The sequence below is a fragment of the Pipra filicauda genome, unplaced genomic scaffold (assembly GCF_003945595.2).
Source record: "Pipra filicauda isolate LSUMZ 115617 unplaced genomic scaffold, ASM394559v2 scaffold827_size71456_pilon, whole genome shotgun sequence".
Lineage (NCBI taxonomy): Eukaryota > Metazoa > Chordata > Aves > Passeriformes > Pipridae > Pipra > Pipra filicauda.
In genome coordinates, this window is record NW_024105006.1 from 23,671 (window position 1) to 40,316 (window position 16,646).

Sequence of the window (16,646 nt, forward strand, 5' to 3'; positions counted from 1 at the left end):
GCTGAAGCTGTCTCTCAACTTTTACAAGAACAACCATAGAAGAAAGTAAGTTATGGGACTTGTTATATTGGATTTCGTTGCCTGAACCTGCATTCCCTCTGACTGGACCTTGTCAAGTGTCATCTTGGAGGAAAATAGGGAACAAAATTATTGAAAAAGCCAGTGAGGGAAAAACAGACGCCCTCAAGAATTTGTCTACATGGAAAGACATTATGATAGCCTTGAATAAGCACTACAGAAAGGCAAATGCACCCGGGAGAGTGGACTTCCCCCCCCTTCACTCCTTTCCCCTCAACCCCCCCCCTTCAACCCCAGCCCCCCCACCGACCGAGTGGGGCAGGGGGGGAATGCACGTTGGTCAGGGGGGATGGGGGGGAGGGGGAGCCCTTGGGGGGAACAGTGCAGTGGCAGCGTGTGGTGTGAAGGAGCATGGCTTGGGGGCTGGCAGCATGAGCATGGCAGCCGGGGGGGATGCTGGCTTTATGCCAGCGCCCATGGCTGCAGCTGAGACCATGCCATACAGAGCAGCAAGCAGTGCTGCTGGAGCCGAGGACCATTACAGAGCAGCGCCGACCCCTGGACCGTTACGGGGCGACCGTGACACGGTGGTTGCACAGTCAATGTGCAGAAGGAGAGTGGCACCGGAGGCACCGCCATGTTGCCCCTGCCGTGTGCCGGAAGTGAAGCCGCCACCCCCAGGTTCAGGCATTTCGCCGGGAAGGGGGGAGGATGACTGTGACGGACAAATAGACAGCGAGTCTATAGAGGACACAGAAGAGAATCTGCTAGCTCCCTTTAGCCAGGGCGCTCCACTAACACCCTTTGGCTGCGCAGCGGCCATGAGACCGCTGCAGAACAACCACGCAGCAACATGGACGCAGCAAGCTTACTCCGGCCGTGAGGCGGAAGTGAAAGTGCCTCTTCCGTCACCACCAGTTCAACCAACTCACAACAAATGCACAACAGTTAAAGCATCACTGTGGCTCTCCTACCCAGAAACCAACCCACAGCCCTCACCAGCCTCAGAACAGCTTCTATGCCGAAGATGGCCTGATGGAGGAGGAAGAAGAGATATTGACTCCCTAGAAAGCTTAGCTGAGCTGTGGCAAACTGAATTCAGTGAGACAAGAGAACCAGAAAAAGGACAAGCAGTTTTGAATCCTGCAAAAGAGGAAGAACAGCAAACATGGCTACGGCTACTACTTCAGCTCGAGGAAGAAGATGTAGACTGGGAAAGCACACAGAACATCTGCCTACCCAAGCCCAGACCATCAGCAAAGTCAAAGCTACCAACGTTGAAGTGGACAGCACGTGTACTGACGGCGTTGCTGGCAATGACAGTGGTTGGTTTTGTACTGCGAGAATTTCAGCTGGGACAACACCATCCACCTCCTGACAGAACCAACAACCTAGAGGTAGCATTGCAAAACCCAGCAGACATACAGCTATCAACTACCATGTTTAATTTTCTAAGTCACAGAAGGACAACTTTACTAATTGACAGATGATCTGCTATTATAAAAAGTTCTTTTGTGTTACAGAGGGTAAGAATAATAATAAGAGGGGCCCCAAATCAAGTATTTACTTCTCACTATTTTAAAATGCTGTTAGACAATATGCCATACACAACATGGAAAGCCAAACTTAAACAAGTAGCAAACAAACAACCAGTTACAATTTCAACTGCAGAAACACATAACTCTTTATACACAGTCACTGCAAGAGCCTTGAGAAAGCAAAACAAACAAAACCTTCATACAACACAAGCCCAAAGATGCTCCACAAAGTTGCAACATACAGCAATACACACCTCTAGATCTACTCAAAACACAAACATGCATAAATTGACCTATACCCAAATTGAACAATTAGAATGGGAGGCAAAGACAGGAATATCAAACATCCTGATAGCAGCAAAACACGGGACTGAACTACAATCCACCTTGACTGCCTTAACTGACGCCATCCAAAAAGCAGGTCTGCAGCTTGCCCCAGAAAAAATTCAACGCACCCAACCTTGGACCTACCTCGGATGGAGGATCACTCAACAGGAAATCATGCCACAACCAGTGACTTTCAAAGTAACGGACACTATGACCCTGAATGATTTGCAAGGGCTTTTAGGAGCCATTAACTGGCTGAGGCCTGTCTTGGGGATCACAACAGAGGAATTGCACCCCCTCTTCGAGCTACTTAAAGGTGACCCAACTCTCACATCTATTCGATCCCTAACCCCAGAAGCAAAACAAGCTCTGGAAGTATGCTCCCAAGCTGTCGAAAACAGGCAAAGCAGACGACAACCCCCTGACCTGCACATTCGCCTCGCCATCATATCCAGCAAGTTCCAACCTTTTGCTGTCCTTTTCCAATGGGATCAGGCAGAATCTGACCCTTTGAGAATTCTAGAATGGTTATTTCTTCCCCACTCTCCACCTAAGACTGTTTGGACCGTTAATGACATGCTTGCTAAGCTCATTATGAAAGGTAGAGGACATCTGCAGGAGATGGATGGAAGGGATCCTGAGACGATCTACATTCCAGCCACAAAAGACAACTTAGACTGGCTTCTTGCAGAGGACGCTGGGTTTCAGACTGCATTAGCGGACTTCCACGGTAATATTTCCATTCACTTCCCGAAACATAAACTCTGGGCGGAAATAGGAAATCTACCCCTGATGGCCACGCGTCGCTGCAAACTACGACCAGTAAATGGAGTCACAGTCTTCACTGATGCATCTGGACGATCGAAAAAAGCCATCGTGACATGGAAGAACCCTGCCACAGGACAATGGGACAATAAGGTACAAACCTTGGACCAAGGTTCTGTACAGGTTTTAGAACTAGCAGCTATCCGCATGGCATTTGAATTGTTCCATGATCAACCTATGAATGTTGTCACAGATTCTCACTATGCAGCAGGGTTGGTCTCACGTCTCGAAGCCTCCTTCCTTCGAGATGTCACTAATCCTCACTTATTTACAGAAATTCGTACCATATGGTTTCTTATCAACCACAGAAAATTTGATTTTTACATAATGCACACTCGGTCACACACAGAACTTCCAGGACCCATAGCAGAGGGCAATCAAAAAGCTGATGCAACTGCTATGGCAACTACAGTTCCCAAAATTCTGGAACAGGCTAAAGTCTCACACCAGTTCTTCCACCAAAATGCACGTTCATTAAAGAGACAATTCCAAATTACAATAAACCAGACCAGAGACATAATTATGTCATGCTCTGACTGCCAGCGAATTACCCCCATGCCAGCTAAGGAAGGGGTTAATCCCAGGGGCATAACAGCCAATGAAATCTGGCAGACAGACCTTACACATATAGCTGAATTCGGTAAACTAAAATATGTCCATGTTACAGTAGACATGTATTCCAGATACATTAATGCAACAGCACACACGGGAGAAAAAGCCAAAGACGTTATCAGACACTGGCTCAGTTGTTTCGCAATCCTAGGAATTCCAAAAACCATAAAAACCGACAATGGCCCTGCTCATTGTTCTGAAAAAATCAAAACATTTCTCACAGATTGGGGAATACTCCATTCCATAGGTATACCGCATTCACCCACAGGACAAGCGATTGTAGAAAGAGCTCACCGTACACTAAAAGAAATGCTTCAAAGACAAAAAAGAGGGGAGTCGGTATATAGCCCCCAGGAACGCTTACGGAAAGCGTCATATGTTCTAAATTTCTTAAACTGTGATGATACAGACCATAGCAAGTATGAACGCCAAGATAAAACTCAAATACTTTCATCTTCCAAACCACCAGTTATGATCAAAGATTTAATATCTGGGCAATGGTCAGGACCAGTAGATCTCATAACATGGGGAAGGGGATATGCCTGTGTATCCAAGGGTACCAAATTACAATGGGTCCCTTCTAGATGTGTCAGGCCTTATATTAGCCCTCCACCACAACAGGAGCAACCACCAGAAGAAATAAGTGAAGGATTTGGATTAGAAGAAACACGACCAACAATAGTAAACACATCACACAGTGGGGAGAAAAAAAAAAATAAAAGGGGGAAAAGAGATATGGGTCTGTTCCCTATGTGTGTAAATCTACATTAACATTTCCTTAAAACAGGGAGAATCACAAAGAAGCAGTAAATGATACAACAGAACCAAAAGAAACATATAAACAGTAACCAAGGCAGAACCAAAAGAAACACATAAACAGTAACCAATACAGAACCAAAACTCCATGAGTCAAACACAATAAAGGGTTTAAGAGTGCATGTGTAAGGAGAGAATGAAACGGTGGCCACCGGAGTATGAATGAGAAAGTTGAGTGGACGCATGTATGTGTGTGTGAAAGCAAGTACACTTTATAGCAAGACATCTTAAACACTACTTCAGACAACACCACCTCAGACACAACATCTACAACCCAACACATTTCCCTTTAAAATAAAGATGATGCCATTACACAAAGTCACCCTCAGATAAAAGGTTATCCACACCTACAAACCCTGGGTAATTTGAGATTGCTTGAATATTGCACGAACCAATAAAGTTGTCAACAGTTCAATAAAGGCCTTGTGACGATAGGCCCTGTTTTTTATAATTAGTTGAAATAAGATTGGTTCTAATAAGAATGTTAAAAACATAGTGTTTCTCAACTTGTTAATAAAAAGAGGAGGGAGATGTGGCAGGAAGAATGTAGCAATGAACCATGGGAGTTGTGGTCTCCCGGGTTCTCAGACAATATTTGATTGTCATTGGTTAGAGGGTCACGTGACATGTTCAGGTGTGGTATTTAAACCTGGGCAGTTTGAATAAACGGTAATTCTGCTCTGGCACTTGTTCGTGTCAGAGTGGGGTTCGTGCCTTGAACAGCACCTCAGGGAAGCCCCAGCATTACTGCTGTGTCTATGACACAATGGGAGGCCCGACATTCCATCCCTGGAGACGCTCCAAGAGGAGCATCCAGACCTGTGTCCAGTCAACAGAAGCGACCGGCCACCGAGCGTGACGGACCATGGCCCTGTCAGCTCTGTGGCGCCGCTCTGTGAGCTGGAGATCAGCCCTGACCCGGCTCGTGCAGCTCTTCCGCTCCCCCCAAAGCTCCGGCACCAAAGGTGAGGACAGAGCCTGACCCCGAAAGCCCCGCAGTGCACGGTGGGGACATTCACAGCCCTTCCTCCCCTGCACCTCGCCCTCCTCCTCCTCCTCCTCAGTCCTCCAAGCGCCTGACGGCCCCAGCTCGGGATGTGACTTCCAGGCTTTGCTCTTTCTCACAGGCTCAGCCAACCTGCCTCCACCAGCCCCACTGGCAAGCAGCCCTGGCGTTGCTGTTCCATCCAACACTGCCCGGGGGGGGCCCCAGGGCAGTGGGAAGCCCCTGGCTGGGGCAGACCAACGTGCCCCCCAGGGTCAACTGCAGCCCTACCACCATCAGGGGAGAGCAGTGGCCCCGGTCCCAGCAGCGCGGCACAGCCAGCGCAGCCCTGCCAGCTCAGCCAACCCCTCCGGGACACCCCTGGGCAGTGGCAGCCCCCCAGACGGGAGCACCCCCATGGATGTGGACGTCACCCCGGCACTTAACATCAGCCTGGCCAGTGACGTCTCCATGGAGGAGGACGCCCCCCGCGGCTGCGACCTCTCACTGGCCACCGACGTCCCCATGGAGGAGGACACCGCCCGCGGCTGTGACCTCTCGCTGGCCAGCGATGTCGCCATGGAGGAGGACGCCCCCCGAGGCTGCGACCTCTCGCTGGCCAGCGATGTCCCCATGGAGGAGGACACCTCCCCGCCCAGGCACACCACCGCCAGCCCCTCAGCCGCACCCCAGCTCCAAGCCACCAGGGAGCCTGGGGTGACTCCAACCAGCCGCGCTCTGCTGAGTGGGAAGGTCCTGCCGCAGGGGACTCAGGGGCACTTGGCTTCCTCCCCGGGGGCTGCAGGGACCAGCCAGGATGGTGGCAGCAGCGTCCCCGCGCCCACGGACCGCGGAGACACCAAGCTGGAAAGGCGCGGGGCGAAGAGGAAGGGGGGCTCTGAGCCAGGGCCTGCCATCAAGATCAAGGCTCCCGCAGCCGGGGCTGGGGCAGGAAGATTGGCTTAGGCCTGTTAAAGGGATAGGTCGTTTGGGGACCTATCCCTGTTTGAGGGATAGGTCGTTTGGGGACCTATCCCAGGTTGAGGCATAGATCGTTTGGGGATCTATGCCAGTTGGAGGGATAGATCGTTTGGGGATCTATCCCAGCGGGAGGGAGGGAGGGTGTTTATGTGGGGAAGATGTAGATAGAGATGTAGGGAAGATGTAGAGATAGATGTAGACGTAGATGTCGGTGGACAGAAATTGTGTGAACAATTTCAGTTGCATTTCTGAGACCTTCCCCTTGGCATGGCTGGGTGCAGAGAGTAAAAAATACTGCGCCACTTCTATGGCGCAGGCCTTGTGCCAAGGTGAAGGAGGAGTTGTTCTGGCAGGAAAACAAGTCTTATGGACACCTGCTGATATCCAATTAGTACTGTACACCACAGTATGTTTGCCTTATGTATCCAATGTAACCTGGGGAAGAACCACATGTCTGTGTGTCGCAGGCAGCATATGAGCTGTCTGTCCTCTAATAAAGCGGACATTTTTGCCAATCCTGTTGATTTGTGTGCATTTCTGTCTGACCCCCTCCGCCGTTCCGTAGACATAGTTAACAGTTTTCTTCTGGTTACGGAAGAAAAGATTTTATTCCAACACCTGCCTGTGTCTGCCTGGAATGGGGAGGGAGTGCAGGGTGGCCCCAGCAAATGGCAGCAAGCAGATCCAGCAAGGCCCAAAGGGCACCAAGGGCACCCAAAGGGCACCCCGGGCCTGAGTCACTGCCAGAGGTGCAGGCTCTCACGCAGGGTCACTCCCCTGTCCCCTTCGCCTGGGGAAGCAGCCCTTTGGCGTGGCAGCCAGGACACATGGGTCCCGTGCAGGACTCGCGCAGACGGCCCCACGCCCAAAGCAGCCCTGAGCAGAGCCTGGGCACCATCCTGCCGCTCTGGGGCTTTGGAAGGCTGCTCCCAGTGAGCCCACCGTGTCCCCGGTCACCCCAGCGCAGCCCCAGACAGGGCTCCTCCGGGCTGCCCTGGGGCTGCATTGGACAGGGCCCATAAGGGAGAGGGAAGAATGCGCTGGCAACCACATGCGGGGCCTCACAGGAGCCCAGGGAGACGACATCCGTAGATCTCGGGGAGGTGACACTCGGAAGGTCTCGACCTCTGTCTTGGGGGGGATGGCGAGCCACTCAGGAGTTGATGGGTCAGGATCAAAGGGCGGGCAGGCTGGGAATGGGCACACTGCTGTGGGGGTTTGCTCCAGGCCTCCTGAGCAGGAGCAAGATGGGGAGGAGACCTCTACAGGCAGCTTGAAGCAGCCTCCAGGTCACAGTCCCTGCTTCTCGTGGAGACTTCAACTGCCCTGGTGCTTTCCCCGGAGGGTGGTCGGGCACTGGAACGGGCTGCCCAGGGCAGTGGTCACGGCCCCAAGGCTGCCAGAGCTCAAGGAGCGTTTGGACAACGCTCTCAGGCACACGGTGGGATGGCTGTGCTGTCCTGCACAGGGCCAGGAGTTGGACTGGGCGACCCTTGTGGGTCCCTTCCAAGGCAGGATGTTATGTGATTCGAGCTCTTTGGTTAAGCCTTCCTCTGGCCAGGAAGAGCTGGCAAAGCTGTTGGGGGTGGGGCAGAAGAAGGGAAGTGTGGCAGGAAGAATGTAGCAATGAACCATGGGAGTTGTGGTCTCCCGGGTTCTCAGACAATATTTGATTGTCTTTGGTTAGAGGGTCACGTGACATGTTCAGGCGTGGTATTTAAACCTGGGCAGTTTGAATAAATGGTATTTCTGCTCTGGCACTTGTTCGTGTCAGAGTGGGGTTCGTGCCTTGAACAGCACCTCAAATGGAGCCCGAACAGGGTCTTCAGCAGGTTACCGGCAACCAGGAGCAGAAGCTCTGGGGAACCTGTCCGGGGGTGTCCATATCGCCAAAACCAAAAGGAAGAAAAGAAAGAATTCAGCGCGCTGGGTTACCTCTGCAAAAAGGAACAAAAAAGGAAGAAAAAAGGACCAGAAGAAAGGACAACAGAGCTTCCGCACAGAGGTAACCAAAAATTGGCGAATATGGGAGGGTGGTTTACCCGTCAGGAGGGAATTACTCCAAAAATCAAACAAACAGCTGAAGCTGTCTCTCAACTTTTACAAGAACAACCATAGAAGAAAGTAAGTTATGGGACTTGTTATATTGGATTTCGTTGCCTGAACCTGCATTCCCTCTGACTGGACCTTGTCAAGTGTCATCTTGGAGGAAAATAGGGAACAAAATTATTGAAAAAGCCAGTGAGGGAAAAACAGACGCCCTCAAGAATTTGGCTACATGGAAAGACATTATGATAGCCTTGAATAAGCACTACAGAAAGGCAAATGCACCCGGGAGAGTGGACTTCCCCCCCCTTCACTCCTTTCCCCTCAACCCCCCCCCTTCAACCCCAGCCCCCCCACCGACCGAGTGGGGCAGGGGGGGAATGCACGTTGGTCAGGGGGGATGGGGGGGAGGGGGAGCCCTTGGGGGGAACAGTGCAGTGGCAGCGTGTGGTGTGAAGGAGCATGGCTTGGGGGCTGGCAGCATGAGCATGGCAGCCGGGGGGGATGCTGGCTTTATGCCAGCGCCCATGGCTGCAGCTGAGACCATGCCATACAGAGCAGCAAGCAGTGCTGCTGGAGCCGAGGACCATTACAGAGCAGCGCCGACCCCTGGACCGTTACGGGGCGACCGCTACACGGTGGTTGCACAGTCAATGTGCAGAAGGAGAGTGGCACCGGAGGCACCGCCATGTTGCCCCTGCCGTGTGCCGGAAGTGAAGCCGCCACCCCCAGGTTCAGGCATTTCGCCGGGAAGGGGGGAGGATGACTGTGACGGACAAATAGACAGCGAGTCTATAGAGGACACAGAAGAGAATCTGCTAGCTCCCTTTAGCCAGGGCGCTCCACTAACACCCTTTGGCTGCGCAGCGGCCATGAGACCGCTGCAGAACAACCACGCAGCAACATGGACGCAGCAAGCTTACTCCGGCCGTGAGGCGGAAGTGAAAGTGCCTCTTCCGTCACCACCAGTTCAACCAACTCACAACAAATGCACAACAGTTAAAGCATCACTGTGGCTCTCCTACCCAGAAACCAACCCACAGCCCTCACCAGCCTCAGAACAGCTTCTATGCCGAAGATGGCCTGATGGAGGAGGAAGAAGAGATATTGACTCCCTAGAAAGCTTAGCTGAGCTGTGGCAAACTGAATTCAGTGAGACAAGAGAACCAGAAAAAGGACAAGCAGTTTTGAATCCTGCAAAAGAGGAAGAACAGCAAACATGGCTACGGCTACTACTTCAGCTCGAGGAAGAAGATGTAGACTGGGAAAGCACACAGAACATCTGCCTACCCAAGCCCAGACCATCAGCAAAGTCAAAGCTACCAACGTTGAAGTGGACAGCACGTGTACTGACGGCGTTGCTGGCAATGACAGTGGTTGGTTTTGTACTGCGAGAATTTCAGCTGGGACAACACCATCCACCTCCTGACAGAACCAACAACCTAGAGGTAGCATTGCAAAACCCAGCAGACATACAGCTATCAACTACCATGTTTAATTTTCTAAGTCACAGAAGGGCAACTTTACTAATTGACAGATGATCTGCTATTATAAAAAGTTCTTTTGTGTTACAGAGGGTAAGAATAATAATAAGAGGGGCCCCAAATCAAGTATTTACTTCTCACTATTTTAAAATGCTGTTAGACAAGATGCCATACACAACATGGAAAGCCAAACTTAAACAAGTAGCAAACAAACAACCAGTTACAATTTCAACTGCAGAAACACATAACTCTTTATACACAGTCACTGCAAGAGCCTTGAGAAAGCAAAACAAACAAAACCTTCATACAACACAAGCCCAATGATGCTCCACAAAGTTGCAACATACAGCAATACACACCTCTAGATCTACTCAAAACACAAACATGCATAAATTGACCTATACCCAAATTGAACAATTAGAATGGGAGGCAAAGACAGGAATATCAAACATCCTGATAGCAGCAAAACATGGGACTGAACTACAATCCACCTTGACTGCCTTAACTGACGCCATCCAAAAAGCAGGTCTGCAGCTTGCCCCAGAAAAAATTCAACGCACCCAACCTTGGACCTACCTCGGATGGAGGATCACTCAACAGGAAATCATGCCACAACCAGTGACTTTCAAAGTAACGGACACTATGACCCTGAATGATTTGCAAGGGCTTTTAGGAGCCATTAACTGGCTGAGGCCTGTCTTGGGCATCACAACAGAGGAATTGCACCCCCTCTTCGAGCTACTTAAAGGTGACCCAACTCTCACATCTATTCGATCCCTAACCCCAGAAGCAAAACAAGCTCTGGAAGTATGCTCCCAAGCTGTCGAAAACAGGCAAAGCAGACGACAACCCCCTGACCTGCACATTCGCCTCGCCATCATATCCAGCAAGTTCCAACCTTTTGCTGTCCTTTTCCAATGGGATCAGGCAGAATCTGACCCTTTGAGAATTCTAGAATGGTTATTTCTTCCCCACTCTCCACCTAAGACTGTTTGGACCGTTAATGACATGCTTGCTAAGCTCATTATGAAAGGTAGAGGACATCTGCAGGAGATGGATGGAAGGGATCCTGAGACGATCTACATTCCAGCCACAAAAGACAACTTAGACTGGCTTCTTGCAGAGGACGCTGGGTTTCAGACTGCATTAGCGGACTTCCACGGTAATATTTCCATTCACTTCCCGAAACATAAACTCTGGGCGGAAATAGGAAATCTACCCCTGATGGCCACGCGTCGCTGCAAACTACGACCAGTAAATGGAGTCACAGTCTTCACTGATGCATCTGGACGATCGAAAAAAGCCATCGTGACATGGAAGAACCCTGCCACAGGACAATGGGACAATAAGGTACAAACCTTGGACCAAGGTTCTGTACAGGTTTTAGAACTAGCAGCTATCCGCATGGCATTTGAATTGTTCCATGATCAACCTATGAATGTTGTCACAGATTCTCACTATGCAGCAGGGTTGGTCTCACGTCTCGAAGCCTCCTTCCTTCGAGATGTCACTAATCCTCACTTATTTACAGAAATTCGTACCATATGGTTTCTTATCAACCACAGAAAATTTGATTTTTACATAATGCACACTCGGTCACACACAGAACTTCCAGGACCCATAGCAGAGGGCAATCAAAAAGCTGATGCAACTGCTATGGCAACTACAGTTCCCAAAATTCTGGAACAGGCTAAAGTCTCACACCAGTTCTTCCACCAAAATGCACGTTCATTAAAGAGACAATTCCAAATTACAATAAACCAGACCAGAGACATAATTATGTCATGCTCTGACTGCCAGCGAATTACCCCCATGCCAGCTAAGGAAGGGGTTAATCCCAGGGGCATAACAGCCAATGAAATCTGGCAGACAGACCTTACACATATAGCTGAATTCGGTAAACTAAAATATGTCCATGTTACAGTAGACATGTATTCCAGATACATTAATGCAACAGCACACACGGGAGAAAAAGCCAAAGACGTTATCAGACACTGGCTCAGTTGTTTCGCAATCCTAGGAATTCCAAAAACCATAAAAACCGACAATGGCCCTGCTCATTGTTCTGAAAAAATCAAAACATTTCTCACAGATTGGGGAATACTCCATTCCATAGGTATACCGCATTCACCCACAGGACAAGCGATTGTAGAAAGAGCTCACCGTACACTAAAAGAAATGCTTCAAAGACAAAAAAGAGGGGAGTCGGTATATAGCCCCCAGGAACGCTTACGGAAAGCGTCATATGTTCTAAATTTCTTAAACTGTGATGATACAGACCATAGCAAGTATGAACGCCAAGATAAAACTCAAATACTTTCATCTTCCAAACCACCAGTTATGATCAAAGATTTAATATCTGGGCAATGGTCAGGACCAGTAGATCTCATAACATGGGGAAGGGGATATGCCTGTGTATCCAAGGGTACCAAATTACAATGGGTCCCTTCTAGATGTGTCAGGCCTTATATTAGCCCTCCACCACAACAGGAGCAACCACCAGAAGAAATAAGTGAAGGATTTGGATTAGAAGAAACACGACCAACAATAGTAAACACATCACACAGTGGGGAGAAAAAAAAAAATAAAAGGGGGAAAAGAGATATGGGTCTGTTCCCTATGTGTGTAAATCTACATTAACATTTCCTTAAAACAGGGAGAATCACAAAGAAGCAGTAAATGATACAACAGAACCAAAAGAAACATATAAACAGTAACCAAGGCAGAACCAAAAGAAACACATAAACAGTAACCAATACAGAACCAAAACTCCATGAGTCAAACACAATAAAGGGTTTAAGAGTGCATGTGTAAGGAGAGAATGAAACGGTGGCCACCGGAGTATGAATGAGAAAGTTGAGTGGACGCATGTATGTGTGTGTGAAAGCAAGTACACTTTATAGCAAGACATCTTAAACACTACTTCAGACAACACCACCTCAGACACAACATCTACAACCCAACACATTTCCCTTTAAAATAAAGATGATGCCATTACACAAAGTCACCCTCAGATAAAAGGTTATCCACACCTACAAACCCTGGGTAATTTGAGATTGCTTGAATATTGCACGAACCAATAAAGTTGTCAACAGTTCAATAAAGGCCTTGTGACGATAGGCCCTGTTTTTTATAATTAGTTGAAATAAGATTGGTTCTAATAAGAATGTTAAAAACATAGTGTTTCTCAACTTGTTAATAAAAAGAGGAGGGAGATGTGGCAGGAAGAATGTAGCAATGAACCATGGGAGTTGTGGTCTCCCGGGTTCTCAGACAATATTTGATTGTCATTGGTTAGAGGGTCACGTGACATGTTCAGGCGTGGTATTTAAACCTGGGCAGTTTGAATAAACGGTAATTCTGCTCTGGCACTTGTTCGTGTCAGAGTGGGGTTCGTGCCTTGAACAGCACCTCAGGGAAGCCCCAGCATTACTGCTGTGTCTATGACACAATGGGAGGCCCGACATTCCATCCCTGGAGACGCTCCAAGAGGAGCATCCAGACCTGTGTCCAGTCAACAGAAGCGACCGGCCACCGAGCGTGACGGACCATGGCCCTGTCAGCTCTGTGGCGCCGCTCTGTGAGCTGGAGATCAGCCCTGACCCGGCTCGTGCAGCTCTTCCGCTCCCCCCAAAGCTCCGGCACCAAAGGTGAGGACAGAGCCTGACCCCGAAAGCCCCGCAGTGCACGGTGGGGACATTCACAGCCCTTCCTCCCCTGCACCTCGCCCTCCTCCTCCTCCTCCTCCTCAGTCCTCCAAGCGCCTGACGGCCCCAGCTCGGGATGTGACTTCCAGGCTTTGCTCTTTCTCACAGGCTCAGCCAACCTGCCTCCACCAGCCCCACTGGCAAGCAGCCCTGGCGTTGCTGTTCCATCCAACACTGCCCGGGGGGGGCCCCAGGGCAGTGGGAAGCCCCTGGCTGGGGCAGACCAACGTGCCCCCCAGGGTCAACTGCAGCCCTACCACCATCAGGGGAGAGCAGTGGCCCCGGTCCCAGCAGCGCGGCACAGCCAGCGCAGCCCTGCCAGCTCAGCCAACCCCTCCGGGACACCCCTGGGCAGTGGCAGCCCCCCAGACGGGAGCACCCCCATGGATGTGGACGTCACCCCGGCACTTAACATCAGCCTGGCCAGTGACGTCTCCATGGAGGAGGACGCCCCCCGCGGCTGCGACCTCTCACTGGCCACCGACGTCCCCATGGAGGAGGACACCGCCCGCGGCTGTGACCTCTCGCTGGCCAGCGATGTCGCCATGGAGGAGGACGCCCCCCGAGGCTGCGACCTCTCGCTGGCCAGCGATGTCCCCATGGAGGAGGACACCTCCCCGCCCAGGCACACCACCGCCAGCCCCTCAGCCGCACCCCAGCTCCAAGCCACCAGGGAGCCTGGGGTGACTCCAACCAGCCGCGCTCTGCTGAGTGGGAAGGTCCTGCCGCAGGGGACTCAGGGGCACTTGGCTTCCTCCCCGGGGGCTGCAGGGACCAGCCAGGATGGTGGCAGCAGCGTCCCCGCGCCCACGGACCGCGGAGACACCAAGCTGGAAAGGCGCGGGGCGAAGAGGAAGGGGGGCTCTGAGCCAGGGCCTGCCATCAAGATCAAGGCTCCCGCAGCCGGGGCTGGGGCAGGAAGATTGGCTTAGGCCTGTTAAAGGGATAGGTCGTTTGGGGACCTATCCCTGTTTGAGGGATAGGTCGTTTGGGGACCTATCCCAGGTTGAGGCATAGATCGTTTGGGGATCTATGCCAGTTGGAGGGATAGATCGTTTGGGGATCTATCCCAGCGGGAGGGAGGGAGGGTGTTTATGTGGGGAAGATGTAGATAGAGATGTAGGGAAGATGTAGAGATAGATGTAGACGTAGATGTCGGTGGACAGAAATTGTGTGAACAATTTCAGTTGCATTTCTGAGACCTTCCCCTTGGCATGGCTGGGTGCAGAGAGTAAAAAATATTGCGCCACTTCTATGGCGCAGGCCTTGTGCCAAGGTGAAGGAGGAGTTGTTCTGGCAGGAAAACAAGTCTTATGGACACCTGCTGATATCCAATTAGTACTGTACACCACAGTATGTTTGCCTTATGTATCCAATGTAACCTGGGGAAGAACCACATGTCTGTGTGTCGCAGGCAGCATATGAGCTGTCTGTCCTCTAATAAAGCGGACATTTTTGCCAATCCTGTTGATTTGTGTGCATTTCTGTCTGACCCCCTCCGCCGTTCCGTAGATATAGTTAACAGTTTTCTTCTGGTTACGGAAGAAAAGATTTTATTCCAACACCTGCCTGTGTCTGCCTGGAATGGGGAGGGAGTGCAGGGTGGCCCCAGCAAATGGCAGCAAGCAGATCCAGCAAGGCCCAAAGGGCACCAAGGGCACCCAAAGGGCACCCCGGGCCTGAGTCACTGCCAGAGGTGCAGGCACTCCCGCATGGTCACTCCCCTGCCCCCTTCGCCTGGGGAAGCAGCCCTTTGGCGTGGCAGCCAGGACACATGGGTCCCGTGCAGGACTCGCGCAGACGGCCCCACGCCCAAAGCAGCCCTGAGCAGAGCCTGGGCACCATCCTGCCGCTCTGGGGCTTTGGAAGGCTGCTCCCAGTGAGCCCACCGTGTCCCCGGTCACCCCAGCGCAGCCCCAGACAGGGCTCCTCCGGGCTGCCCTGGGGCTGCATTGGACAGGGCCCATAAGGGAGAGGGAAGAATGCGCTGGCAACCACATGCGGGGCCTCACAGGAGCCCAGGGAGACGACATCCGTAGATCTCGGGGAGGTGACACTCGGAAGGTCTCGACCTCTGTCTTGGGGGGGATGGCGAGCCACTCAGGAGTTGATGGGTCAGGATCAAAGGGCGGGCAGGCTGGGAATGGGCACATTGCTGTGGGGGTTTGCTCCAGGCCTCCTGAGCAGGAGCAAGATGGGGAGGAGACCTCTACAGGCAGCTTGAAGCAGCCTCCAGGTCACAGTCCCTGCTTCTCGTGGAGCCTTCAACTGCCCTGGTGCTTTCCCCGGAGGGTGGTCGGGCACTGGAACGGGCTGCCCAGGGCAGTGGTCACGGCCCCAAGGCTGCCAGAGCTCAAGGAGCGGTTGGACAACGCTCTCAGGCACACGGTGGGATGGCTGTGCTGTCCTGCACAGGGCCAGGAGTTGGACTGGGCGACCCTTGTGGGTCCCTTCCAAGGCAGGATGTTATGTGATTCGAGCTCTTTGGTTAAGCCTTCCTCTGGCCAGGAAGAGCTGGCAAAGCTGTTGGGGGTGGGGCAGAAGAAGGGAAGTGTGGCAGGAAGAATGTAGCAATGAACCATGGGAGTTGTGGTCTCCCGGGTTCTCAGACAATATTTGATTGTCATTGGTTAGAGGGTCACGTGACATGTTCAGGCGTGGTATTTAAACCTAGGCAGTTTGAATAAATGGTATTTCTGCTCTGGCACTTGTTCGTGTCAGAGTGGGGTTCGTGCCTTGAACAGCACCTCAAATGGAGCCCGAACAGGGTCTTCAGCAGGTTACCGGCAACCAGGAGCAGAAGCTCTGGGGAACCTGTCCGGGGGTGTCCATATCGCCAAAACCAAAAGGAAGAAAAGAAAGAATTCAGCGCGCTGGGTTACCTCTGCAAAAAGGAACAAAAAAGGAAGAAAAAAGGACCAGAAGAAAGGACAACAGAGCTTCCGCACAGAGGTAACCAAAAATTGGCGAATATGGGAGGGTGGTTTACCCGTCAGGAGGGAATTACTCCAAAAATCAAACAAACAGCTGAAGCTGTCTCTCAACTTTTACAAGAACAACCATAGAAGAAAGTAAGTTATGGGACTTGTTATATTGGATTTCGTTGCCTGAACCTGCATTCCCTCTGACTGGACCTTGTCAAGTGTCATCTTGGAGGAAAATAGGGAACAAAATTATTGAAAAAGCCAGTGAGGGAAAAACAGACGCCCTCAAGAATTTGTCTACATGGAAAGACATTATGATAGCCTTGAATAAGCACTACAGAAAGGCAAATGCACCCGGGAGAGTGGACTTCCCCCCCCTTCAC

At 51.3% G+C, this 16,646-nt stretch overlaps 2 protein-coding genes across 3 annotated transcripts in view; both read left to right on the forward strand.

The window, feature by feature from the left end:
* The first annotated feature begins 4,567 nt into the window (after window positions 1–4,567).
* On the forward strand, window positions 4,568–6,617 carry LOC113994135. The gene is made up of 2 exons (XM_027732829.2): window positions 4,568–5,101; window positions 5,264–6,617. Exons 1-2 carry the CDS (start codon window positions 5,002–5,004, stop codon window positions 6,085–6,087), a joined length of 924 nt encoding a protein of 307 aa, XP_027588630.2. The 5' UTR covers window positions 4,568–5,001; the 3' UTR covers window positions 6,088–6,617.
* A 5,596-nt stretch (window positions 6,618–12,213) lies between these two features.
* The window catches only part of LOC113999735, a 29,677-nt gene continuing 25,244 nt past the window's right edge, over window positions 12,214–16,646 (forward strand). Inside the window, exons 1-2 of one of the 2 annotated variants that reach the window (XM_039390470.1) lie at window positions 12,214–13,282; window positions 13,448–14,022. In XM_039390470.1, the coding sequence (XP_039246404.1) occupies window positions 13,183–13,282; window positions 13,448–14,022 (675 nt within the window). In that variant the 5' untranslated portion in view covers window positions 12,214–13,182. Of the gene's footprint in view, window positions 13,283–13,447; window positions 14,802–16,646 lie in introns of those variants that run through there. The other variant, XM_027743376.2, reaches the window with a different exon arrangement.

What these genes read in the sequence shown, in the direction of transcription:
- LOC113994135 (XM_027732829.2), top strand. Translation starts at nt 5,002, where the DNA reads ATGGCCCTGTCAGCTCTGTGGCGCCGCTCTGTGAGCTGGAGATCAGCC. An exon ending in CCAAAGCTCCGGCACCAAAG is followed by an intron (nt 5,102 to 5,263) that starts GTGAGGACAGAG and finishes TCTTTCTCACAG; the next exon opens with GCTCAGCCAACCTGCCTCCA.